Raw genomic sequence first — 27,866 nt, 5'->3', positions numbered from 1 at the left:
AACAGCATCGTTTTGACGCTGTGGGGACATCTGGCGGGTCCTCATGAGGAAAACACCCCACAAATATAGAAATGTAAACGCGTCTGTGTGTGTCTGTGTGTGTGTCTGTGTGTGTGTGTGTGTGTGTGTTTAAACTCCTGCGCCTGCGCGTTGGCCCTCTGTGTTCGCCATATTGGAGTGTCCGTAGCCCAGGCTAGCAGCGTTAGCAGGGCTTCAGCGCTCCTGTGCGGTTTTAATCTCGCTGTGTCGTTTTTCCGTTTCTCCGCTGTTTATTCTTACCGGCGCGGTTGATGCTCGCGGGCGGCTGGCCGGTTGTGTCGGGTCGGTCTCGGGGCTGAGCGGCGGCTCGCCGGTGGATTCGCTCTGCGGGGGTCGGCGAAGAGGAGGAAGGTGAAGTTTGGATGGATCCGAGGGTCGCCTGGATTCAGCCGGAGCAGAAGGGACCTGCCAACGCGCTGTGGATGCATGTGTGGGAAACCTCTCAGGGACTCCGGTCCGGCTCCGGCAACCACCACCACCACCACCACCATCACCACCACCATCATCATCATCACCACCTTCATCACCACAGCCACGGCAAAAACGCAGCAGCGGCGTCGGCCAGAGACGCGTGTAACGTTAATGTTAATGTCATCGACCCCGCATCCAGCATTAGCCACCATCAGCACCACCAGAGCAACGCCGATGCTCGAAGCGGCGCCGCGGTTACCGGTATGGCGATATTACCGAACGATATTAACCGCGATATCCAGCCGCTGACCAGGACTGGTGGAGACGGGGAGGACAAAGCTGCCTCAGCAGCTTCTCCTTCTGCACAAACTGGCACGGACAGCCCTTCCACGATAAGGACTAACGAAGTGACCACTGCTGGCCTCGTGTCTGGAAACATGAACCAGAACACCGGAGGCGCCCGCTTCTTGCTGAACTTTGCCGAGAACATCTTGAACAATGTCAACGTCAACCAGCACCATCACTACCATCATCATCCTCTCCCTCCTCCCCTTCTCCCCCCTCATCCGAGGTACCCTCAGCAGGAGCAGCGGCAGGACTGCATGAAGCGCCACCCGTTACAGCCCGCCGGCTTCAGCAACCACCTCCACCATCACCCCGGGCGGAGGAAAAGTGACAACAAGGCCAGCACGTACGGCATCAACTACTTACTCTCCAATTGGACTAATGGCAACAATGTGAACTCCGGCACGCCTTGGAAGACCCGGACGTACAGCCCAGGAGTCAACGGGTGATTATCTCATTGGTCTTTGCTGTGTTTAGTGTGTGTAATGTGCTGGGAAGGTGATTTCTAGCTACGTATTTGTGTCAGAGTCTGTGAATGTTTGCCCTCTGAAAGTAGTGGCTCAGCAGGCCAGCTGGAGCAGGATGTCACAGGTGAGGGCTGGTTACCTCTTTTTGCAGGGTTGGGTCAGTCGGTCACTAGAACTGTAATGATACATGTTTTCAGGTTCAATACAATTTGTCCAAACTCCCTTTTATATACTTTATCTTTTTTTTTTCACTTTACTCCTATAGGATGCACCAGATGCCTAATTTTGATCATTTACAGTGGTTTCCATAAAAGACAGCAAATGAAAACGCTCATACGAGAATGTGGTGGATATCAGCTATACAGTTTTAAAGCAACCAGCCTTTATTTCGACTCAGAAGTACATTGGGGGTGACCCTCATTTACAGTGTAGCCGAGCAAATTACAAGGAATTGAAAAAGTTGAAATGAAATTTACCAACTAAAACAAATTTAAAAAATCAAGACAAAAAAATAAAAATAGAATAAATAAAATAAAATAACAGCTCAAACAGAAAACGGGCAAAAATAAAATCAATAAAATATATAATAAACACATTAACATGAAGAAAAAGAACTAACTTGGAAAGTAAGTAATTAGAAAAGTAAAATTTTAGAAAAATCGAATTATTTGCTAGAACAGAACATCAAATAAAACAGTTGCAATAAAATATTAACAATGTGTAATTATAGCAATAATATTATTAATAATAACAACCATAAATATGAATAATAAAAATGAATAAATAAAAGGGGAGAGAAAAAATTAAACTCAACTAAAACAGTTGCAGGCTGTCTGATGGTGTCTAGAGACTAAAAGTTCTAAATTTCAGTAAATAATATAAATAAAGATAACGTGAATATGGAATAGGTATTCTATATTCAGTTGAATACATTTATATAATACTATACAACATTCGATAATAAACAGTATAGAATAAAGAATAAAAAGTATGATCCACTTTGATCCACTACTAAAAGTAGGCCGTCATGCTCAGCCTACTCACACTACTACTATACTAGTAATAAGAGGCCGATATCATAATTAATCTTTCCTCACTTTCTTTAAATGAAGGAGTTTGATGTTGTGTGTAACCAAAAACATACTTTCCTCAGGTTCCATATATGGAAACTAAGCTGCAAAAACAGCCTGTTTTGAATTCACTGTTTCTGTGATTTAAAGAAAACACGTTTACATACATCCAGCATATTTAAACATTCAGCCTATAGCAGTTTAGCCCCGCTCATTCATAATGAAGTTATAAGGAGTGTTTCAGCTCTGAGTGCATTTTGAATGAGGTACAACACAGGGCAGCCAATCAGAACAGAGCTTATTTAAGTATTAGACCTAAAGGCTCAGCAACGAAAACAGCCTGTTTAATTCTAAGTGTTAAAGAGAGGTTGCGAAATGGTGATGTAACGGTGAATTATGGCTGTTTTTGGTAAATAAAACCATATATATGTCATAAGGGGACCTCAGGGGAAAATAACAATACAAACGAAGGGTACGGGCCCTTTAACTGATGTGCTGATAACTATTACCATACTAGTTTCTGCTGATCTCATTCTGATGCCTGTTAGCAGATCAGTGCCATCTCTAGCTCTGAATGTCTGTTTTTTCTATTATTCTATTCTACGTTGAAATCGTTACACATTTATTGGTCACCTGTCCATCCTGTGTGCATTCCTCCATGTGTAGGAGGATATTTTGCAGGCCGTACAATCTGCCTGCCCAGTTTTGTTGTTGCAGTCTTTCCAGTGAAGGCTCTCTCGGGCCAGCTGTAATTCCTCAGAACCCTTTAGGGGTCATTTTTTTCAGTAAAGCTATGCTTGGTGGCCAACATCTTAGGGATTTTTCTTCCAAGATCACATATTTTTATGTAACTATTTTTTGTATTTTTATGAAGGGTTTTCAGTCATCCAGATCCAAGTCCAGTAGCCTTGGCTACTTGTATTAGACATCACATTCTTATTGTCCCAACCTGGACAGTGAGTTGCCTCAGCATTAAGATAAGAAGTGATGAAAATGGTGTTGGTGGAAAAGGATGTAGGTGATCTGTCCATTTGGACAGTAAGGCCCCTTTTCGCAGACGCAGATTAAGCCTGGCCTTAGACTAAAAAGGATTTCCAGTGAAGAGCAGCTGGCTGTCTTAATTCAGTCCAGGCTGTGGGACTGTCCTTAGATGTCCCCCTGAAAAATAATGTTCTGTGCAAATTCTTGTTGTTGAATATGCATGACTGGAGTCCATTAACCACACTTAAACATGTCTTTTGTAACCAGTGCATGTCATAGCATGTTGCAGGACCTGGCATTCGTTTGGTTGCAGCAGTTTGGGACATTTCTTGTGAGGAAATGTGTTGAGGATATTTCACATCTGGCACCACACACGTCATAGGGTTAAGATTTGGACAGTTCAACTCTTAGACAGTTACGGCAAATGTTCAGTGACCACAGCTATGTTTATGAAGGGACTGGCCGGTTCAGCGCTGCTTTATTTTAAGTCATATTTAAAGCCAGTGGATGTTTACTTCCTCTCTGTGTTTTTACAATTGGCAGTTTAGCTGGTACTGTCAGTGTCTCAGCTAGAAGGCCTACATTCATAAGTTATGGGGAGTGCTTCATGTGGACCAGCAGCTCCAAACCCAGTTCCAGAACATATTGTTCAGATCCTGATCTTGTTCTGCCTCTAATGGGATTGTGTAATGCTGGTATTAAGATTTCTTGGCCAGCTACTATAAATGAGTTCATATATTTGACATTTAATTAACTCCTGCCGAGCTGGACAGTTTTAGTGACTGTTAGAAATGAAAAACTGCCTACGTGCTCAGTTAGGCTTTAACCAGTAGGTGGCGAAGGCTCAGTGAAATACGCTTTGTGTTCTGGAACCAGAACAAGGTTTCAAGTTATTTTTAAAGCTCTTTAAAGACGGAGCCAGAAACTTTGATTTTAGTTTTTTCATTTTTCATTTATTAGAGCTTCTATTAGAGCTTATTAGATACTTCTCTCTGTCTGCTCCTACGAAACGTTAGCGTAAGTTTTGCTTCAGACCACATCGGCTTCTTTAACATTTGTATCATTAGCTATTCGCCTCAGTTTAAACCCAACACTTACGTTTAAAAGTGTCTCCTCAGCCGCCGTTCACTCCTCCGCAGACGCTGCCATGTTCTTGGATCATCGCCGCCACACAGTGAACCTTGGGATATGTTAGCTGGCGAAGGAGCCACCCATTGGATCCTTCGTTTCTCGGTCACATGAAGGAGCCTTAAAAATGGGACATCCTAGTCGTGTCGCTGTGATACAATCGGTCTTCAAATGCAGACTTTGAAGGCTGCAGCCCCTGAATTGGGAAGCAGCTAATATATATTGCTATTGGGATAAATGATGTCACAATACTATATGCTTTTCTGAACATATCGTGCATATCGTCAGTACTTGTCCAACACTGGGAAAACTATGTTTCATTATAAGGAGAGCAAAATTAGTCCAGTTTAACTGGATTTAGTTCACCACAGTATTCAAAATAATGAAGGAATATCGTTGTGTTCACAGTTTTAGATAGTAGTATTTAAAGTGTAGCTCTACTGGTTCTTTTCTCTCTGTTCCAACTGATCACATGTCTGAAAAAATAAATATTGTGACATATGGTGTATCGTGGAAATTTCTTAAGGTATCACGATATTAGATTTTTGCCGTATTACCCACCTCTAGATGATGGTCAGGGATACTTGATTTGACCTCTCTGTGAGCAGTAGGGGTGTCAGAATAGTAGACTTCAATACCAATACCATGCATATTGATATGCTTGATACCAAAACGATAAAAAAGGGCCTATGTCTTACATTTTGTAGGTTTTTTCACTGGTGATGTTTATATGGGTTTGTGCATCTAAAGCAACAACAACAAAATGTTTACATGACCGTTTTCGAGCCTCAATTTATCGTTCTGAGTTAAACAGGCTACTATTATACATGGCAAGCAGGCAGGGCTGAAACACTCCTTATATCTTTAGCATTAATAGGCAGAGCTAAACTGCTGTAGGCTAAACAGGTGGGTATATGAAACTTTGTTGGTTTTTGTGCCTAATTTCCATATATGGTCTATACGAACTGTTGAGTAAATGGCTTTAGCAGTGCTTATGTACTACGTCAAGCTCTTTTATTTCACAAAGAGAGGATACACGATATAGGCCCTTTTAAATAAAGAATTGATTTAGGATGTGGGATTGTTTATAATGTTGTATTGAAGATTTATCGAACTTTCAATACTTCGTACAACACTAGTAGACAGGAGGTAATCAAATGTCAAATGTGCCAATTCACTCAACATCAGCTCTATACGATATCGTTCTGTAACTGGAGTTGGAGCCACTAGTCAACATGAAGCCCTGCACATAGCTGTTCTAAGTGAGACACTGAGTGTGTTTACATGCATTTAATAATCCGATAGCTGCGGAAAAACAAATTTTGTCAGTAATCCGATCAATGCGTTTATATTCACTTGGGTGATCAGATAATGTGAAACTCCATGTCTGCATGAGTCAGACAGTAATCCGATTTCTGCTTTGCTGCCAGCCGGTAATCTCACAGAAGACGACGTGATGTAAACGTAACAAAAAACTTAAACTTTGTGACGTAGCTTTTTAAAAAAAAACATTGCACCGGTTTACCAGAAAATATGAACGTACGTCAGCTAGAAGATGTAGAATATTTAAATCCTTTATTTCGTCAAGCATGTATTTGTTTTCAGCATCGCCCCAAAAGTGTTTCGCTGCGTCTCGCGGCAACTCTGCTTGCTTATTTCTTGTACCCCCGTCTGTTTCGCACACGCGCAGACTGAGAAATCCGAAAGAAATCAGAGTAAGAGTTCACATGCACCGAGAAATCAGATTACTGAGCTAAAATCCAGCTCTCTTTATCAGATTTCTTAAACAGATTTTTAGACCTTACTCCGATATAAGAAATACGCTGTTTATGTGACCATTTGAATGATCAGATAACTGCTCGGATTTTTTGAGTGCATGTAAACACACTCGCTGACATTGCCAGCTCAACTGCTAACTGTCAAACTAAAAGGAGAACATTGAGACCTTGCCATGCCGACAGGCTAATCCTGACCAGTAAACGCAAGCAAGTCAGACTAATCAGCTGAATCCCATTGTATGATTATTTCACTAGGTTATAAAACAAATGTGCATGTATGTGTCGTCATCCCTCAGTGAAGACCTGTTTTGCTTTTCCATCCTTCTCAGGCACATCAAACATCTGTGCAAAATGAACTTCAAAGCGAGCAGCGTTCATTTTCTTCAGCTGCTGTTTCTTTGAGCAAAGCAGTTCTCTTTAGCACTAAACTTGAGCCTGCTTGTGTAGAGGGCACAGTATTTAACTGGACTTATTCTGACTTTACATTAAAATGGCTTCTGCGGTAGTACTCGAGTCTGAAACTGACGAGCCCAGCAGCTGATTGAAGCAGATTTGTAACTGTGGGATGGAATTATGAATATTTCCCCTTAAAGTATGAACTAACGTTTTAATACAAATCGTATTAAAAGCTGCAAATCGAACCAATTAAACTTTGAACATTTATCATAATTAGAGATCAAGGCTCAGGAATAAGGAATGACAGTTCAGTCTTCTGTCATGTGCCAGGTTTTTGAATCTGCCTTATAGGGGGTGCTGGAGGGTAAGGCAGTCCAGATTGTACAGTCAATACCATCTAAAGTTAAACCAGACCTTCATAAATTGTGGCGCATGACCAGGAATTGTTATGAGAGAAAATGATCGATTTCCCTTCCTTGATCGTTTGAAAGAAAATGGCAAGTATTTGTATTGACACCAAAGTACTATTCAGCATGTAAATTAGTGTAACTGAATAAGACCTTTTGAAGGTGAACATTAGGAGAGATTATCTTATGCAAACATGATTTGGCAAGTTTTCATGCTCCTTATGAAAAACTGGCCTAAACCTGTCGTTTAATATGCTGTTCGTCATGTTGTGAGGTATTCTGAAGTGCTGTGTTGTATCCCAGTGTATTGTATCATTGAATGTGTTTTACATGCACTTCATAATCCGGTAACTGCAGGAAATCCAATTTTGTCAGTAATCTGATTAATGCATTTACATGCACTTGAGTAATCAGATAATGGGGAAACTCTGGTGCTACATGAGTCAGACAGTAATCAGATTTCTGCTTTGCAACCAGCCAATAAACTCACAGAAGAAGACGTGACGTAAACGTACTGTAAAGCTCAAACTTCGTGCCACGGCTTTTTTTTTTAACACATTGGCCCACTTTGCCTGAGAATATGAACGTACATCACGTGTAAGATGAAGAATATTTAACTCCTTCATTTCGTCAAGCATGTATTTGGTTTCCGCGTCTCTCCCAAGTGTTTTGCTGCGTCTCTCAGCCGACGTTTACCGCCGTCTGTTTTCATGCATGCGCAGACTGACTAAGAAATCCGAAAGAAATCAGAGTAAGAGTTCACATGCACTGAGAAATCTGATTACTGAGCTAAAATCCAGCTCTCTGTTTTGTGTCTGTCCTCTTATCCGGTGTCGACCAGAGGAGGATGGGTTCCCCTTTTGAGTCTGGTTCCTCTCAAGGTTTCTTCCTCCTTTTGAGGGAGTTTTTCCTTGCCACTGTCGCCAAGGCTTGCTCACTGGGGGCTCGGACCTGGATTCTTTGTAAAGCTGCTTTGTGACAACATCTGTTGTAAAAGGCGCTATATAAATAAATTTGACTTGACTTGACTTGACTCTCTTTATCAGATTTCTTCATCAGATTTCTAGACCTTACTCCGACCTAAGAAATCGGAGTATTCTGTTAACATGACCATTTTAATAATCAGACAGCTGCAGAAATCCGATTATCTGTTTGAGTGCATGTAAACACACTCATTGTTCTCTCACTACAATACCCGACATGTAGCATGCAAGTATGTGTGCAGATGCAGAGATGGTTGTTTTTTTTTCATTTTCAGAACCACATCATTTGTGAAAGACATGGTAACGAAAAAAGGCTGTTTAATTATAAGGGTTAATGAGATGTTGGAGAAAAAGGGTCATGTAAAAATGACAGTTCAATTGACTGACGTCATAAATGTAAACAATAAAATGAAAGAAAGAATGAACGTAGGGTACGGACCCTTTAACAGGGAATTCTGTCCTGTCACACACTGAAAAGTCTGGAAAAATGTCCTGGATGATTCCATCCCAGATGACTGTGTATCAACACCACCTGCCACTCGCAGGTGCTGTTTGAGCTTTTTTGCGAAAAGGAAAAAAAGCGGAGAAACTGAAAGTGTTACAGGCTGAGTTGCCCATTTGGTGACCCAGTCGTTTCTTCTTAACTCTTAATAACGGTTCAATAAGAACCATCTGTCTGGTCCAGCTATTTCAGCAGATGTGCTCGGTCACATATTTAAAGGCTCGAGCAGGAAAGCGTTTGCTGATTGTGTATTATGCCTTTCTTCTCTTCTGCCTTGTGTCCTTTTGTGTTCTTGTTGTGAACAGATTGCCTACCAGGCAGAGCTGTAGTTTGGGGCTGTCTAGTTAAGAGCCTCGATTAATAACTGCTTTCTCGTGTCTCGCTAGTGATGTGTGGCTTGTTTGCACTTGCACTTTTTCAGACTCTAATTAAGCCGTCTGTGGGGCTGTAACGTATGTTTGTTTTCCAGGTTGTAGTAGTGATCACTGCAGGTTGATACCCACAAGTCTGATATCTTTTAGATGTTATTGTAGATGGTGCTTTGATAGCACAGTCCTATCAGTATCAGCTTTCTCTGTGATTTCCTGTTTGAGATCTACAGTCAACATTTGTGCAACAATTCTCGATAATTAATTCACAGTTTCACTGGGTGAGATTTATATCGCCTGTACTGATATACTGTGATATTGCTTTTCAGATTTAGTGGTATTTTTAGTTATATATTTTGAAGATGCTATAATAAAGGTGATATAATGTACATAGTATAGTGATGTTCATGTTGCCAAGTACACTGTTGTATATTAGTGTATTGTGCGCATGGTATCCAGGACCTGACAGTTAACTGCACTGAATGCCATTTGCTGGGTCTACAGATTGTTTTGGGGGAAAAAAAACCAGTTCAAAATCCATAAAGATGTAAAATAATTTAAAAAGTAAGAAAGGTAATAGAACAATCCAAACTGAATTCTGTATAGTAATTATGTAAGAATTGTTTCACAAAATAATTCAGGGGTTAGGGTTTCTGACAGACACCTCCTAATAGAAATTACCCCATAAACCATGATTTTGTATATATTTGGTTTATTACGATCTCAGTTCATGCAAATTGGGTTTAAATAGATCATATATCATATATCATATCATAATCCATGTAAATATCCAAGGTCTGAATACTTGTTTTTCTGTGTTTTAGTGTTTTGTTTTTGAAGAGCTATAAATGCATATATTTTGTTTAAAAAATGTGTAACAAAAATGACCGTTGTGGAAAAAAACCCTTTAAATTCCAGAGCACAGAAACTCCTCCTTCCCCAGCAAACTGTAACAAACCCTAATTTTGGTTGGTGTGATTTGTGAATGTTCTTGTCCGTTCACACTCTTCTAGAATATTATCTCCTGCATTCACACTCTTCTAGAATATTATCTCCTGCATTCACACTCTTCTAGAATGTTCTGCCTCCATTCACACTGTTCTAGAATGTTGTCCCCTTTTCACGTTGTTCTAGAATGCTCTCCCTCTGTGTTCTAGAAAGCTCTCCCTCACACTATTCCTGACTCCTCTACTGCACACACTGTTCTAGAATGCTCTCCCTCACACTATTCCTGACTCCTCTACTGCACACACTGTTCTAGAATGCTCTCCCTCACACTATTCCTGACTCCTCTACTGCACACACTGTTCTAGAATGCTCTCCCTCACACTATTCCTGACTCCTCTACTGCGCACACTGTTCTAGAAAGCTCTCCCTCACACTATTCTTGACTCCTCTACTGCGCACACTGTTCTAGAATGCTCTCCCTCACACTATTCCTGACTCCTCTACTGCACACACTGTTCTAGAATGCTCTCCCTCACACTATTCTTGACTCCTCTACTGCACACACTGTTCTAGAAAGCTCTCCCTCACACTATTCCTGACTCCTCTACTGCACACACTGTTCTAGAATGTTGTCTGCCTTATTCATGTTATTGTAGAATGTTGGGCCTCATTCATCAATATCTTCCTAGGGTTTTTCTTAGATATCTTCTTGAGAAAGGTCCTAAGAAAATGTCTGTCAGATTCTAGAAGAGCTCTGCCCTTTTGGAAAATTTAGTCTAATGTAATAAAAATATATTTTTTTAAATGTTTTATCTGTTTGGCCCTCAGCCCACCACAAACTTTGTACTTTGGTTCAAGTCTGGATGCACCAGTTCATGCAGAATGTTCACCCTAAATTCAGACTTTTCTAGTATTATACCCCTCCATTCACACTGTTCTAGACTTTTCTCTCACATTCATACTTACTGGTTCCTCAGTTCTTAGTCTGGAAATGTGTAAAGCTGATTTCCAACATAAGAGTGTTCGTTTTTTTCTGGTTATTTTTTGGTTATTTTTAGTGAGTGTTAAAGTGTTTAACATTAAACCCGAGCTGACTGTCCCTAACTCTATAAACCAGACTGTCCCCCATCAGTGGCCTGGTCTGAAAATAATAAATAAATACATATTTTTCTTTTCTCTTCTTTATCCAAGGCTTCATGAGGAGATTATAGACTTCTACAACTTCATGTCCCCTCGTCCTGAGGAGGCCACTATGAGGCAAGAGGTGGTTGACCGAATAGAATCTGTCATCAAAGAGCAGTGGCCAAGTGCTGACGTAAGTGAATGGACGATTATTGTATACAAGTGCGCGCACACACACACACACACACACACGCACGCACTATGCAACTGCACAGAGCGATTTGTGTAGGGCCAGATGGGCAGGCTTGTGCATCGCAGATGTTAAAGTTGCACAGACTGGGATTTCTAAGTACAGCTAAAGAGCACGTTAATTGGTATCACTAAGGTAATGAAACGAACTGATCCTGCAGAGTTTGCCGTAGTGCAAAATGCAGTGGCTGCTGCTTGAAGACAACAGCATCCCTGCCCTAATTTATTAGAATTTTCTTTCTCAGATTGGCTGTTTTACCTCTCTCTCACTCTCTTTGGCTTTCACTGTCTCTCTCTCTCTCTCTCTCTCTTCAGGTTCAGATATTTGGCAGCTTTAGCACTGGACTGTACCTCCCGACCAGGTGAGTTGTTCTCAGATTCTTCTCGGTGCACAAAGATGAAGACCAGTCCAGAGTCACACTTGTCAAATAGGATTCATAATGACATGTTGTTGATCTGCAATCACATCTGCCCATTTTTCAATCTCTGAAATTAGTAGGCAAAGCTGACTTAATGTAAGAATTGTTAAAAAAAGGTTCTGCTGTTGTTACAATGTCAGGCTTGTTACAATAGACGAACCCTTTTTGGTCCTACATAGAACTCTTTTCAAAAAGGTTCTGTACAGAACCATCTACACACTAAAAAACACTTTCATGTTACAAAGAACCCTTTAATCATGCCAGGGGTTCTTTGAGTGTCTATGGTTCTACTCAGAACAGTTTTCCTTACTTAAGGACCCTTGAAGAACCATCGTTTTTAAGCGTGTACTGATCAAATTACAAATTAAAATCAGTTAACATGTCCTCTACAGAGAACACACACAAATATGGCATTTCACTGCAAGTTGTTAGTGCACAACGTAATTTATTTGTTGTGCGGAGTTTAAAACATTGGGGGGAATAGAACATAAAATAGGTCATAACTTTTGCACAGCCAACATTTTCTCTTTTATTTTTTTCCAGTATGTTAAATTCAGCAAACAAACAGCAATTGTGCAATAAAATCTGCAGAGGTCTGTTCTTTGTAGAAGATGTGTTCATTTATTTCCTTTTGGAAAATCAACAAAACTTCTTATACAACTGTCACAGAAATCACAAATACAGTGCCTGTGAGGTGATGTATTGCTACTCAAGCTGGGCACAGGATGCCTTTTTAATGTCAGGCAGTTTGCAGAGGTGCAGTTTTAGTGGTTTGTTTTGTTTTTTTGTCTGGTTGTGTTTGTGTGAGGGGGGAGGTGATGCCCCACTGACATCTGCTCACATGCCCTGGTGAAAACTAATCAATTTCCAGATTTTTGAAGGAAGGGCTGTTATTGATCCAGGTTCCCTGGTTGTGGACCCTTGATCCCTGATTTAAATATGCGAACTTTAATGCGTCTTTAATATTTGTTTTACTACTACTATTATTAGTCTTTTTTATTTTTATTATTATTATTATTATTATTATTATTATTATTATTTCATTCTTTGTTATTATGCAATATCTATGAAATGCCTAATTAGTACTTGTTGTTGTTTATTTTGTAGTGACATCGACTTGGTGGTGTTTGGGAAATGGGAGAGACCCCCCTTACAGCAGTTGGAGCAGGCCCTCCGAAAGAATAATGTGGCGGAGCCGTACTCCATCAAAGTACTTGACAAAGCTACGGTGAGAGACTTACAGATACCACCTCCACAGCCCCCTGCCTGACATTTAGTTAGTTGCAGGGAAATGCAGGGATGCACAGTGATATGGGAATCGTATTAAAATGGCAGGGATGTCAAGCTCAACCATTAAAAGGACAATGTTAAAAAACCTCAACTAACTCTATTCCAGGTGGATCTACTCTCATTGGCACACATGTACATGAAAAATATCACATATCAGCATCAGTCAAGAATCCCCATATCCGTGCAGCCCCAGTGAAACACATGCATGTTATGATGTTCGAGTTATTCGATTAGAGAACCTTTGATTGGTTTTGTGCTTTTGAAAGACTTTTTTCTGTTTTTTGCTAATCGTGGCATTTTTCACATTTCCAGATTTTCCTCACTCAAAATGTTTTATTTTCAAGGTACCGATTATCAAACTGACAGACCAGGAAACAGAGGTCAAAGTGGACATCAGTTTCAACGTGGAGACTGGGGTCAAAGCTGCCCGCTTCATCAAAGATTATGTGAAGGTAAAGCTGCATTACTAGTTTGTAGGATACAATGACTGATTAGGACCAGTTATGAGGAACGAAGGCTTCCCAGTGGGAATAGCCGTTACTGGAAAGCCTTTTTGGGAGCTGTTTTAATCACAGTGATGGTGAGCAGGATCGCATGATGTAGTACAAATATGCACAGTCGGCAGTTTGAATGCCTGTAGTAGTTTGTGACCTAGATTTGCCAGGTGCGTAACGAGCTGGCGTTGGGCATGTAGCATCCTGGATTGTTTGACTAAGGCTGGAAGAATGTGGTCTGAACGTTTGGTGGTGGAAGGAGTGGAATATCGTCATATTCTTGACACATTTCTTTTTGCTCCACATACCTGCGAAACATCATACGGTCGCTTTTGACAGTCAGTCAACTTCATAGACCTTCGCCTGCTCCTGAATGAGTGTGAACAGATAAGGATGCGTTCAGTGCATGCGAGGTTCTCAGCAGAGGGGTCTGTTTTTGAGGCGTGTAGCAGGATGACTGATTGCTAGCATTTCTCTAGTGTGTGGATTGGAACATGAATAAGAATTCCAGCGTACTTGTTACGGATCAGTAGGCGATAAATATCTAGAACAGAGGTCTGTTGAAGTCATTTTTACAATATGCAGGATTTGTCATGATATTTGCCTTTCTGAGGTTTGCTGACAAGTTAGAACAGACAAAAACGCACCAACAAAAAGGTAGTAGCTTTAAAAAAAAAGGAAACACATTTGAAAAAGAAAAGTGATTTTTTTTTATTATTCAATTTGCAAAAAGCAAGTATTTGGGAAGGAGTGGGAAGAAAAAAACAATAGTTGGTAAAAAATAAATTAACGGAAGTATTTAGGAAAGAATGAGAAGAAAAAAGTTAAAATAAATTAATGAAATTCATAAAATAGGATAATAGGTTGACGTGTGTGTGTGTGTGTGTGTGTGTGTGTGTGTGTGTGTGTGTGTGTGTGTGTGTGTGTGTGTGTGTTGCTTATTGTCGAAACCAAACCTTGCATCTCCAAACTGGTAACTTTACAGGAGAAGGACAAAAACATACTTTACTTTTAATGTAAGTCAATGGAACCAGACTTCTTTCCAAGTAAATTTGGGTCATTTCTTTTGGTCTGTTCATCATAAAATTTACACACAATGTAAAGGTCAGGTATTTTTAAATTATGTAAAAAACTGAAAAATGACAAAAATGGAGATACGAGGTTTTGTTCCGACAACAGTGATAATTATATAATATGTGTGTCTATAGTTTATATATATATATATGTAAGCATTTGGACATTAGACTGTTCTAGCCTTGGCTTTTACTGTGGTTGTTGCTGGTAATTCTTTATCCCTGGATGTTGTAGTGTTTGTCTCTTCACATTGTTTTTGTGTTTGCTTCTCCCTGCGAGTGTGAACATCTTAGAACGTGAGCACACACACATTGCCAACACGTAGATCATTTAAATGTCTAGATACACTAGCTTAGAGGGCAGTTAGCACCCCCTGTATTTTGGTATAGTTCAGCCTAGTGTAGCAGTTCATTTTCTGTTAGCTCTGCTAAATAGGCAAGATACTAAAATACAGCCTAGTGTAGCTTTTTATGGCTTTCTTTCATTTAGTGCTGTCCATATTGTCCCTCCCAAGGTTGGGTTAGCCCTGCAGGACCCCGGTAACTCTTGTCTACCAGTGTCTGTTTTACGTTTTTTTTAAATGTCTAAGTCCTCTGGTTTTGTGGTTTTATTTGAAAATAAAACTCATGGCTGTTATGTTTGGCTGGTTTCTTCTCTGGTTGGCCGCCTCCATCTGCTCACTTCGTGAATGTTACTGTGCCCACATCCACCTCTATACTGTGGGAACATTACATATCAAATGCAAATGTTTTTATTATTCAAAAATTAACCTGCTTTGCAAGATATTCAGTGCAGACGTGAGACGTTTAAGAACTGACGGAATATGGATGTGGGCCAATTTAAAGCAACAAAAAGGATTCCGCAAATCGTGTTTACATTAATCAAAGCAGGGAAATCTGTCAGCCACCGGGTGATAAAGCAGTAGATTGCCATGTCTAATGAAGTTTAAGCTACCTCTTCAAGTGAGCTAACGCTAAAGCCAAAGCACGAGCTACACCAAGCAGATGCTGAAGAGGACCCGTCATCTTGTACACGAGGTCTTTTTAGCAGACCTTAATGAAATAATACAACTAATAGTGTCCATACGAGAAACATTAATACTGATTTTTAAGCATGATGTTTAGAATCACTGTCCAGTACTTTAATGAACAGTAGGGCTGCTAAAATATTTTGATAGTCGATTATTCCTGTGAGGAGCAATGCGCAACTGTATTGTTATCCGATTTATATCATTCTTCTTTTTATTATTCCAACTCCAGATTGTCCGGTCTGATTGTGTGATTCAGGCCTGTATACAGCTTTTTGATTGGATGCATGCTTTCCGTGTAGCAATGGAATTGAGTGGAATTTTTTCCCATAGGAATGAATGGGATGAAAAATTTCATAACAATCTACTGGACTTCTGTTTGCCCGAAAGACACCGTTTCGCATATACAATCTCAGGGCAGGCCCCCAAGCACGAATTCAGTGTTGTTCTGACCTGCACTCATCTGTTTGTCTTTTTTTTTCCCCATCCCTTGTTTCTCCCTTAGACTCCCATTCATTTTCACCACCACACAAGCTCTATTACTTCTTTGTCCGACAACCACCAAAATGCATGTACTTACTAAGGATAGGACCTCAGTCTCTACTGCACAGCCGTCCTGACCCGCATTCCTCCATATGTTGTTTTTTCATCTCTCGTTCCTCCCATAGAGCCCCATTCATTTTCACACACAAACAAGGCATATGCTTTTCTTTGCCCGACAGCCACCAAACTACATGTACTCACTCAGGACAGGTCCTCAAGCTGTAATCCACAGCCACACTGACCCGCACTCCTCTATGTATTGTTTTTTCATCCCTCGTTCGTCACGTAGACTCCAATTCATTTTCAACAACGCATAGCTAACACTTGGCAACTCCCTACAAACAACTAAATACACACCCCATACACCATTGCACCTGCCTAGCAACACCTTAGCAACCACCTGGGATATCATAGTAACCACTGCGCAACCATTCTGCGTTTCCTTCAGGAAGTGTACGTTTCTAGTTAGTTAATGTTGTAGCTGGTCAGGCTGCAACATAATTTAACCGGTTTAACATTTTGATAGGCTAGTTCACTAGATGAGCTGTGTGTGAACTGCTTTCAGTTTGTAATCAGAAATGTTTGAAGATTAATGCTGAAATGTTGAAGTAATGTTGATGTCAAATAATTGTTTCAGCCCTGCTGTACAGTCCTGTTTAATCTGACTGATTTATCAAGCTAATTCTTAGCAGCTAGAAAACCTGCTTAACTCCCTGGTCTTTATCCACAGATTTGAGAAAAAATATTTATTAGTTTATTATTTTTTTTAATTGTTCTTGTACATCAAATAAAGGTTAGATTTTTGTTAATATTTTGAATGAAAGATCAAACAGATAAGCAGTAAGGATTGTTTTTACAGCCTGTTTTGCTCATGTTTAACAAGGGTGCCAATGTTGGTGAAGGGCACTGCTTTGCTCTGTAATGCTAGACATCATATTACATTGATTGTTAGCAAATACAGCACTTGACTATACCCCCATATATATATATATATATATATATGCGCCACAACAACACATTGTTGTATCTCCCACCCTAGTAAGGACTTCACATGATGAGGCTGTGCATGTCTTACACTCACTTTTTGCTGGGCTGGTTTTCAGTTTTTGGTGCTCTTTCTTTCTGGAGTCGGAGCCAGAACGTTGCTGCTGCTCTGCGACTGAACAGATGGAGAAGTCCCATGTGAAATGAGGCTTTCTTTACCTTCCTTTTCTGATCTCAGTCCCGTGTCTTTGTTTCTCCTACAGCTGACCTGTCCCTCCTGCTGCCTGAGTGGGTTGTCTAAAGCTTCTCCATGTTTTTTTTCTCCTCCTTCTTTGCAGAAGTATACCGTGCTGCCTTACTTGATCTTCGTTCTGAAGCAGTTCCTCCTGCAGAGAGACCTGAATGAAGTCTTTACTGGAGGCATCAGTTCCTACAGCCTCATCCTGATGGTCATCAGCTTTCTGCAAGTGAGCCACAACAGCTTACGTGATAGTTTGGTGAAAATACCGTTTGATATACTGTCCATCAAAACTTTGACAAAATGTTACATTTCCAGCTATGCAACATGCTTTATGTCCATGTTTATAGATGTAAGTATATCATGCAGTGTCAGAAGCGACATAATCATGTGTATTTGAGATTGTTTCCTATCTAAAGAGCCATGTTTTAAAGGGCCTGTGTCCTGCTTTTTCCCCCTTTGAGGTCTGGTTATAATTGTGGGATTTTTATGTACCAAAAATGGTCATAATTATTAGACCATTAAGACCATTTTTTAACCTCTTTATCCCTTGGAATTATACACATTGTTGTTACTGTGCCTTTAAGACTTAGAAACCTCTTATCTACAAAATGGTAACTGTACAGGAGAGGGGGAATAAAACTTTCTTGAATTTGAATAAAGGTTAATAGAACTAAATTTTTTAATTGATTTTTCAGCTTTTCAGTTTTTTAGCACTTTGTAAAGGGCAGCTGGCAAATTTTAAATTCTGTTTAAAAAAAAAAAGTACAGAATGACAAAACTGGAGATACAAGGTTTTGCTTCTGACAGTAGCGATAAAATAAATGAGCTCTGTTGTTTGGCTGTCCTGTATTGTGCCTCATTCAAAAAGCACTCAGAGCTGTAACACTTCTCAGACCTTCATTATGAATGGACAGGGTTAAACTGCAGAAGACTAGATAAGTAGATAGAGGTAAATTAGTTGGTTCTCTAACATCACAGAAATAAAGAATTCAAAATGACAGCTTAGTTGCCATATATGGACTGTATGGACTGGACAGTGAACAGTATGTTTTGAACTTCTAACAGTGTTTACACAACTTCAAGCGTCAAGGAAAATTTGATTTCCATAAAGCCAAATTTCATGCCCTTTAACTGAAATGAAAGTTGTAGTATGTAAACATTTTCCAAAGCTTCTAAACATATATTTCGCTCCTCAGCCCATACAGTCCATATATCAACAATAAGTTGCAAAAACAGCCTGTCTTGAGTTCATAGTTCTTATGGTGCCACAAAATCCAACACTTTTATCTATTTATTCACCCTACAGCATAACAGCAAATGAGAACAGAGCTCCTATATATATATATATATATATATATATGTGTGTGTATATGTGCGTGTGTATGAAATTGTAAAGGCACAGTAACAAAAACAGCCTGTTGTATAAGGTATAAAGAGAGGTTGGAAAATGGTTACACAAGAATGAATTATGGTGTTTTTGTACATAAACCCACACTATTTTCAGAAGTAGACCTCATAAAAAGAAAAGACAAAAAAAAATGTTGGTTTATGGGCTTTTCAGCTTTGCATGGCTTGTGGAATGTGTGATGATTTAGACATGCAGTTTGCACAGTGCTAAAGGATAAAACGTATTGTTCTAATCCTTGTTAGTTATATTAGCCTCATAGCTCAAGTCCAAAATAAAGAAACAAGCCTTAGACACTAAAATGTAGCCAAGTAACTACACTTGGGGTAAATGGATCATTTTATTATATTTATCTCTTTGGTCTGTACTGTATGGGTCAGTAGCTGTGTGTGAGAAGAGGCTTTATGTTCTTTATGCTGACTGTTGCTTGTTCCTGTCTTATAGTTACACCCACGATTCGATGCCCGAACTCCGAACACAAACCTGGGCGTTCTGCTCATCGAGTTCTTCGAGCTGTACGGCAGACATTTCAACTACCTGAAAACGGGCATCAGGATAAAGAACGGCGGAGCGTACATGGCTAAAGAGGACATCATGAAGGCCATGGGCAATGGCTACAGGCCCTCCATGCTCTGCATAGAGGACCCTCTGCTGCCAGGTGCTCGTTTGCTCCTCAACCTACTCGTGACTCGTCTTCAGCAAATAAACTGACAGATGTTATACTGTAGTTGGTTCAAAGTGAATTGTAGTAAAACCTGCAAGTTTGTTGATAAGATATAATCATCATGTATTTAACTGGCTTTTTTCCTGATTGATATGTCAGGTAATGATGTGGGCAGGAGCTCGTATGGAGCCATGCAGGTGAAGCAGGTTTTTGACTATGCCTATATCGTCCTCGGCCACGCAGTGTCACCACTGGCAAACTCCTATCCCAACAAAGACAGCGACAGGTAGGATATACATGCGCACGCACAGTATCATGCTCATCTTTTCTTACCAGGTGTCCCCTATTAAAGGAATCCGTATTGTGTTTGTGTTGTCAGTAAGGGCGTTTTCACACGAGAGCTTTTTCCGGACCCAGGACCGCTTGCTCTGTGAGTGCGAAACGTTTGGTCAAGGGTGAAAGCTGTTTTTGAGCCTGGGGGCGGTCCAGAGAACCGATCTCTGGTCCTCTCCGTGGTCTGGGGTTCACTTCCAGTGAGCTCCGATGCGGTGTGCCACGTGTGTGGAAGCTATTCACTCCTGGCGCTGCACTGTGTATGAGCTTGCGTGATTTGTTCGTTTTATAACATGACTTTTCGACTTATTGTATTACTTTCTTTCTAAAGTTTTGTGATAGCAAGGAAAGGAGTGTTGCGGACAAAAAGCGATGTTGTTCTCCACTTGAGTGTTCGTATTTTCCTTGGATACAAAGCAGCAAACGAATGATGGTGCCTACAATTTTGCAAACCTGCACGCAGAAAAAAGTGACGTATGGAATTGCGCAATCGATCCATAGTTCAAATGGAATTCTTGGGTGTGAAAACAAGCCGGTGATAATGAGCCCCTCCCCCAAACAAGCCCAGAATGGAAGAAAAATGAAAAATGTCTAGAAATAAATTTTTATTATTATTATTATTATTATTATTATTTTGGACTAATTTTTTGTCCATTTGCACTATATTGAGGGGAAACAAGTAGTCATACACTTCTGTTTTTGTTATTTAATATACTTCCAAGACATATAGACACTTCAAATCCATTATGTACGTAATTTTTGACTGTGGACTTAATATGAAGAAAATGTATGTGTTCATAAGTGTAAACAAGTATCTCTAAAAAACAAAATTGATAAGGAAAAAAAGAATTCAGACACTATATTAAAACACGTGTGTGCATAGAAAAATAAGTCAAGTTCTACATATTAATGCTGCAGAAAAAGTGTTTCACCTGTTGTTGCCATAAAAGAAGCTGCCATTGGTTGTAGTAGAAATCATGGTGAAGGAGCTTCTTAAAGTCCTCAGGGACAACATTATTAAACAACACTCTAATGGAAAAAGCTACAGAGCTTACAGAGAAGGAAGGTTGCATGCATGATCCCTTGAACACCGCACCCACAGTGAAGTACGGAAGTTCGGAGCATCATGATGTGGGGCTGCTACTCTGCAAACGGTACTGGGACATTACATGTTATTGAAGGAAATATGAATGGAATGATTTATTAGGAGATATTGGAGAATTTTATCTCTAAGGGCAAGAAGCTAAATCTGGGAAGAAGATGGACGTTTCAACAAGGCAACGACCTCAAACATACAGCAAAAACAATGCAAGACTGGTTTCTAAAAGTGTGAAGGTGCTTCATGGCCTAGACTTGTATCCCATTAAAAATTCGTAGAGGATTGTGAAATTGTGAGTCCATGAAACGGGTCTTCATGAGGAAAGAGCCAAAACTGAACCGCAGTGATGCAAAAAAGCTAGTTACTTTGTTACCAGAGAGGCTCTAATTGGCAAAAACAACTTCTAACAAAGTATGATGTTATTAATCTGTGGTCTCTGAGTCCTTTTGACTATCGATTTCACTTTTTAAACATATTTAAACATATTTGGTCGTTCATATTTATAAATATGAAGTGAAAAGACACTGTGTGTAAATGTAAAGTGGAAATGTGCGCTGGAAATCTCTAAAATAACAAAAACAAAAGTATCTGAATATCTGCCATATTGTCACACTTGTGCATGTCACAGTAAAGTCTGCACAATAAAGAACTTGACTAAACTGCTCTGCTCTTTGCTCTTTTGCTACAGCACATTGGGGCGCATCATTAAGGTCACCCAGGAAGTGATCGACTACAGGGAGTGGATCGTTCAGAAGTGGGGCAGCAAGCACGTTTCCCGTTCAGAGAGGAATGGCGGTAAGCTGCCTGTATCCCTTCTCTGCCCCGGAGTCTGAAGAGCTGTAGATGAGGATTAAATAGGTGTTTGGAGGGGGTGGAGCTCTTCCGAAGTTCACTAAAGTTAGCCTGGTTAGCTACTGTAGGCTAAAATATTGACTGAGCTGATGATCAAGCCACAAGTTTGGTAGATTAAGGTGTGGTAGCCTTGGTAGCTTACACCATGCACATAGCAAGCTAACCAGCTAGCCAGCTCCATTTTCACATAATCTGATTGTGATTTATTGAAGATGACCACGCATATAATTAAATGTTTGGTTTAGTGAATCAGCTCGCCAGAACAGTTGGTTACAGTGAGCTCAACCAGCACAGTTAATTAATTAATTATTATTATGGGTGGCACTGTGATGCAGTGGTTAGCGCTGTTGCCTCACAGCAAGAAGGGCCTGGGTTCGATTCCTGGCCGGGCGACCAGAATCCTTTCTGTGTGGAGACATGCAGTCAGGCCAGTTGGACATGCTAAATTGCACCTAGGTGTGTGTGTGTGTGTGTGTGTGTGTGTGTGTGTGTGTGTGTGTGTGTGTACACGTCAATGTGTCTGGCGACCTGTCCAGGGTGCTGCCTGCCTTCCGCCCAGTAACCGCTGGGATAGGCTCCAGCGCCCCCGTGACCCAGAGTCAAATACATTTTGTCAATGCTAACGCTGTTTATAAAAGTCACTGAAAGATATTGTTAAATACTCTGGAGACACAGTTTACACAGAGGGTGCTGAAATGCTTTTTCCTAGTTGTTCTGCCCCGTTTTAACCCCTGTCTGTAGGTCTCCCACTCCACAACCAGTATCTCTTTGTAGTATGCAGCATCCCAGCAGTTGGTTAAAATGCTGATCAGGGCTGGAAATCTAATTGGACCTCTGCAGAATGTCACTTGTCTGTGATGGGGAAAGTGTCTGTCGCTCACTCAGCAGTCCGTCCACCATACAGTCCCTTTTCTCCTCATTAATGAGCTTAAATATGATGGATGACTTTTATTAGGGCACAACATTAGTTCTGTAATGGTGTGCATAGCCTTTTGAACACTGACCAAGGGAGCTCTCCCAAATGTCAGAATTCTTTGCTAACTTCTAGTGCTGGGAAAAGTGGTCAGTGTATTATCACCCCTTCTTTGTTTATATATATATATATATATATATATATATATATATATATATATATATATTGTGTGTGTGTGTGTGTGTGTGTGTTACAGACTTTTTTGTCCTTAAAAAAGCAAATAAATACAGTTTCTAACTATCGGGTGTGCTCTGAGTGGTATGGCTGTAAGCACCTTACAGCACCTGGTATTCCCAGGCAGTCTCCCATCCAAGCACTAACCAGACCCGACCCTGCTTAACTTCCGAGATCCGTCCAATAGCCGCTGCCCCATATAATTCGATTGTGTGTTTGTTTGTTTGTTTCTAACTATGTGCTAAGTAATATAGTCAAAGTAAAAGTAGGAAACACCAATTGTGAATAATGAACTACGGTACACAAACTTCATAGCTGTAAAATGGAGTGGAATATGTGCACCCTTTCAGTGTCCCTCTAGTCGTATAATGCTAAAGTTTCCTAGATATTATACAGCCTTAAAGGAATAGTTACTCAAAACATCTAATGCACCTAAATTTTGACTTAGCCCAGATGTAGTCAGTCAGCCAAGGGATGTTTAGAGCCTAGTTTTTTTCTTGTGTAGTTTAAAACTGGAGCTATAAGACTTCCATTGCTAACAATCACTAGAACTCAGTCACCCAAATCATTTAAAATGCATCCCCAAACTTCCCCAGTCAATTTAAACTGCAACCAGGTCTTCAGGTCACGCAGACTTGCCAGTGTGGTTTAGAGCACAGTTTGACTTAATATGAACTATTTAAATGAGCAGAACTCTGCAATGGGCAGCCATTTCAACAACAGGGCTGGTATTTACAAAGCAGGACTGATCTTGGATCAGATTCCTCTGTATTTAGTATGAACAGAATTGTCACAAATTCTGATTCTAGATCAGCACTCCGTCTCCTGAGGTGGTCTGTGAACACAGACCCTGTTGTCTGGATTGTTTGCCTGCTGGTTTGTTCACAGTGAGTCATACTGTGTCCTGAATGACACTGAGAAGTTTGACCTTAATGAAGACCTGGATGCAGTTGAGCAGACAGAGGGAAGTGTTGTGGATGTAACTAAGTTCTAGTGTTTGTTAGCCTGTAGCCAGACTCCAGTCATGTCTTGGCTGATTGACTACATCTGAGCTAAGTGAAAAACTGGGTAAATTTGGGTTTTCCACACCCTTCCTTTAAAGACGAGTTCTAATGACATTCTCATATTCTCTCCGTGTGCATGTTTGTGCAGGTCCGGCTCATAAAGACTCTGTGGATCAGGCGGACCCCAGCGCTCTGCTCGGTGTGGGTGTGGAGGAGCCGCCCCAGAGGGACTCTGTTTCTCCGAACAGTGCCGACTCACCCATGTCTCTGTCCAGCCCCCAGCAGCACTCCTCTGCCTCCTCGCTGTCCGGCAGTGATATCGTAAGCCTTAAACCGCTCCTCTTCTGAGATTTCACCCAGCAGGATTTCTCAGTGTAGCCAGATCACTGAAGGTCAAAGTCAAGCCTGTCCAACAGGAGAAGATGTCAGGGACGTTACTGTTGGACTGTCCTCACTTTTGCCTTAAAGCCACGATTTGACCAGAGATCAGAAGTACAGAATTTCCCCCCGAAACACAGTCAATCAGCCAAGAATGTAGCTCACAGAAGTTAACGCTAACTGAGTTTATCCTGTGTTATGAATGTATATTTACAACTGTTTACTCTTTCTGACCTTACAAACACGTTCCTTATTTGTACCTGTCTCTCTCTCTCTCTCTCTCTGTCTGTCTTGCTCTCTGATGCTCTCTGCCTCTCATTGTCTCTCTCTCCCTGCCCCTCTCTTTCGCTCTCCCCCATTTGCTCACTTTCTTTTTTTTCCTTCGCTTTCTTTCGTCTGCATTTCTTTTTCTTTTCTTTTGCTCCTTCTCTCTCTCTCTCTCTCTCTCTCTCTTTCTCACTCTCACTCTCTCTCTCTCTCTCTCTCTCTCTCTGTCTCTGTCTCTCTCTCCCTCTGCAGGACTCAGACTGTACGCCCTGTGCAGCTCCAGCAGTGACGTCCTATCCTCTGCAGACTGTGGCCCTTGGCCCGCTGCCTGCTGACCTGCAGATGGGCAAAGCTAACATCAGCGCTCCGCTCTCAATGCCCCCGACCAACCAGGTGAGCGCAGACAGACAGCATTCTGCTTTGAGCTGCATCTCCTTGTGAAAGCAGTGGGGCAGGGTGGGTCCGGAAGCTTGCAGACCTTGCTGACTTATCCGAACTAGGTGTTTGCAAGTCCACCATAAACAGTAAAGGCCCAACATGTAGTTACACCATCTGCTCCAGCTTCTCCACTGACTGTACCGTTATGTCTTCGTTTATAATGAGATAAGGCCTTTAAGCCGACTGGGCCTTTAAGCCGAGCAGAGTGTCCCTCTGAGCCTGACTGAGCATTTAACACAGGAGGAGTCACATATTTGGTAGTGTGGGGATAAATGACTGTCTCTCTGCAATGACTGAGATTGGGCTTTGTTGTTCTTGGATAGTTGTGCTATTTCTATCAATAATTGCTAATAAAAGGCTCTTAAGCACAACAGTAAAGTTAGCAGCAGCTGTTTTCCTCCTCTTTTTTGCCTGTACTGTTGTCTGTACCAGTAGTCACCAACCTTGGTCCTGGGAATCTGCCTTCCTGTAGAGTCTAGATCCAACTGCAGTCTGCCACACCCGCTACAGCTAATTAACGTCTTCAGACGTCCTTGACTGACTGGATCAGATGCATTGGCATTGTGTGATGGGAGGAGCGGCATGTTAGACGTAGGTTGGAACTGAACTCTGCAGGAAAGTAGATCTCCAGAAAGAGGATTGATCACTAGTCCATACAAACCCACATCAGTATAGGATGATTCTGTGTACTTGGACATGAGTATTACTGCACCACCTGCTCAGTTCTGTCTGAATGGACCACAGTCTGGGTCTGGCATATGATTTGAAAGTGGACCTGCTAAAGATGAATGTGGTTCAGTTCTTTTACTGGTAAGCCTGCTGTGGACATTGTTGGTATGTAAACTGAAGGTGTTTAACTCTGATTTCTCCCTCTTAGGGGAGAGTGTCGATGGCAGGGAGTCTTCCTATCCACGTTTTACCTGGCAGGCAGGTATGTAAAGGTCTTACTGTCTTACTTCCACAAGATAACAGTCCCACTAACGCTCTGCTGAGTCCCAAAAATGTTTTGGCTTCCCTGGTCAAATTACTTGTTCTGTTGATTTTAGAGCTTTAGAGTGAAAATAAGTTAACATTAACACGTCTTCTACAGTGAACACACTTCTGCACATCTTTATACACAATTACTGTTTATTAGCTGAATTTCACATATTTGACAAAAAGTTATGGCCCATGTTTTTGTTTTCAGTATGCTAAACCCAGCAAATAAATGTAAACTGTGCACTAAATATGCAGACAAATGTGATAATTGTGTGTGTTCTCTGTAGAGGATGTGTTAACATACTTTCTCTTAGAAAATCAACAAAACATGTAATTGGACTGGGGTGTTCAAACTTCTTGCATATGGCTGTGTTCTTATTTTGGAGCGGCAACAAATTCATAACTGGCTACAAGAGCTATTGGTTTTGTTAAAGAACAATTTTTTTTTTAACTATTATTTTATAATAACAGTGTAGAGCAGATTGTGTTATTTGTTATTTAAACAAATTGTTTTCATACACTCTCATTGTTGAGTATTGTTTTATTATTTGATTTTATGTTTGTACTCCAGCACTTTATTATTATTATCATTATCACTATTATTTATTACTTATTTTCGTTGCTAAGATTCTTGTTTTTGTGTGTTATTGTCAAAACCAGTAAAATTTCTGACCTCACAGCAATTTGATTTCAGGATGATTCTTCGGGAAAATAATCTGTGCATTAAGAAATCTTAAATTTCACATCGCTTTGATTCGGTTTGATTATTTATTTTGCTACAATAGACAGTTATTTTCAAAATAGGTTTTCAAAATGTTTAAGAATATTGGTTGGTAAATACTTGGCGACCTCAAGGAGAGTTTTGGAAAAGATTTAGCTAACACCCTCACATATATCAGTTAACAGTGTGATGTTTATTTATTTGTTTTTTCAGTATAATGTTTGTTTGTTTGTTTGTTATGTGTTTCTTGAACAAATATGTGTATATTGACTAAATAGCTTTATATAGCTTTTTCACTGATCTCTATGAATGTAGCACAGGATTTCAGAATTGATGCAGCCGATTCCTGTCGCCATCATGACACATGCATGCAAATGCAGCACACTTCAAACCCATTTTTAACACACAAACTTGGTCAACTTGACACCTTATGTTCTTCTCCTCTGTCTGTCTGTCTATCTGTCTGTCTTTCAGGCAGGTCCCAAGTTCCCCCTGAAGGGCTTCCACAACCCTGCAGTGGTGCACAGCCCCGTCCTGGCCAACCGCAGCCACATGCAGTATAACCGCAACCCGGCCCGCCGCAGGAAGAGGGACAGTTTGCCGGCCAGTGTCAGCAGATAAACACCACAGCGCCCCCTACCTCCAGCCCCTCTCTCACCCTCCTCTTATCATCACCCTCCTCTTCCTATTCGTCCCTGTCCCGTCTTTAAAATGATGCGAACTCAACGGCCTTCGCCCCTGCTGGTGGGGTGTGGACGGAGAGACCAGCGGTTCCTGCCCCAGCTCACTGCAGTAGCTGTGGTCATGGTGGTGCTACTTTCACTCTACCACACAATCTCTGCATGGTTTCTCTTTCTTTCTTTTTTTTTTTGGTTTTCTTACCTGAACGATGCCCTTAAGGATGCTTCAGAAACAGAAACATCATTAACCCCGTAACGTCCTTTCACAAGGAAAATCTGTTTGTTTTATGTGTTTGTTTTTTTTGTTGTTGTAAACATTGTCTGTGTGATTTCATTTTTAAATCTTCTTTTAATGTTTGTTTTGTTTTGTTTTTTTTGCCTTAAAGGACCCCATCTATAGATGGGATGTGCTGGATTAAGGCTGTTGCATCATTGGTTGCATCAGGGGGTTGGTTGGAGGTGAGGGCGAGCGGGTTGTGTGTGTGTTTGTTTTTTTTGTTTTTTGTGATGAGGCCGTTACACACTTAGTGCGTCACAAATAAACAAGACACGAAGACGAAATAGTTGAACACTTTTTTCACCACGTCAAAAACACAGTGGACGCGTCAATTTTATTGGATTTTTGCCATGTTGT

The 27,866-nt window shown here is 40.8% G+C and overlaps 1 protein-coding gene across 1 annotated transcript; it reads left to right on the top strand.

Annotated features, from left to right (window-relative positions):
- Positions 1–131: 131 nt before the first annotated feature.
- tent4a (terminal nucleotidyltransferase 4A) lies at positions 132–27,665 on the top strand. Its single transcript, XM_036565640.1, has 13 exons — positions 132–1,240; positions 11,015–11,138; positions 11,510–11,556; positions 12,721–12,841; positions 13,248–13,355; positions 17,364–17,492; positions 19,116–19,329; positions 19,495–19,621; positions 21,456–21,562; positions 23,919–24,091; positions 24,668–24,808; positions 25,731–25,784; positions 27,027–27,665. Exons 1-13 carry the CDS (start codon positions 402–404, stop codon positions 27,171–27,173), a joined length of 2,331 nt encoding a protein of 776 aa, XP_036421533.1. The 5' UTR covers positions 132–401; the 3' UTR covers positions 27,174–27,665.
- Positions 27,666–27,866: the final 201 nt, after the last annotated feature.

This window comes from Colossoma macropomum, unplaced genomic scaffold, assembly GCF_904425465.1.
Source record: "Colossoma macropomum unplaced genomic scaffold, Colossoma_macropomum, whole genome shotgun sequence".
NCBI lineage: Eukaryota > Metazoa > Chordata > Actinopteri > Characiformes > Serrasalmidae > Colossoma > Colossoma macropomum.
This window is presented reverse-complemented; position numbering and strand designations above follow the sequence as displayed.

Excerpts from the sequence above, each read along its gene's own strand:
- tent4a (XM_036565640.1), top strand. The coding sequence starts at position 402 with ATGGATCCGAGGGTCGCCTGGATTCAGCCGGAGCAGAAGGGACCTGCC. Across the intron at positions 11,139-11,509 it reads AGCAGTGGCCAAGTGCTGAC|GTTCAGATATTTGGCAGCTT; the intron begins GTAAGTGAATGG and ends CTCTCTCTTCAG. Across the intron at positions 25,785-27,026 it reads ACGTTTTACCTGGCAGGCAG|GCAGGTCCCAAGTTCCCCCT; the intron begins GTATGTAAAGGT and ends TCTGTCTTTCAG.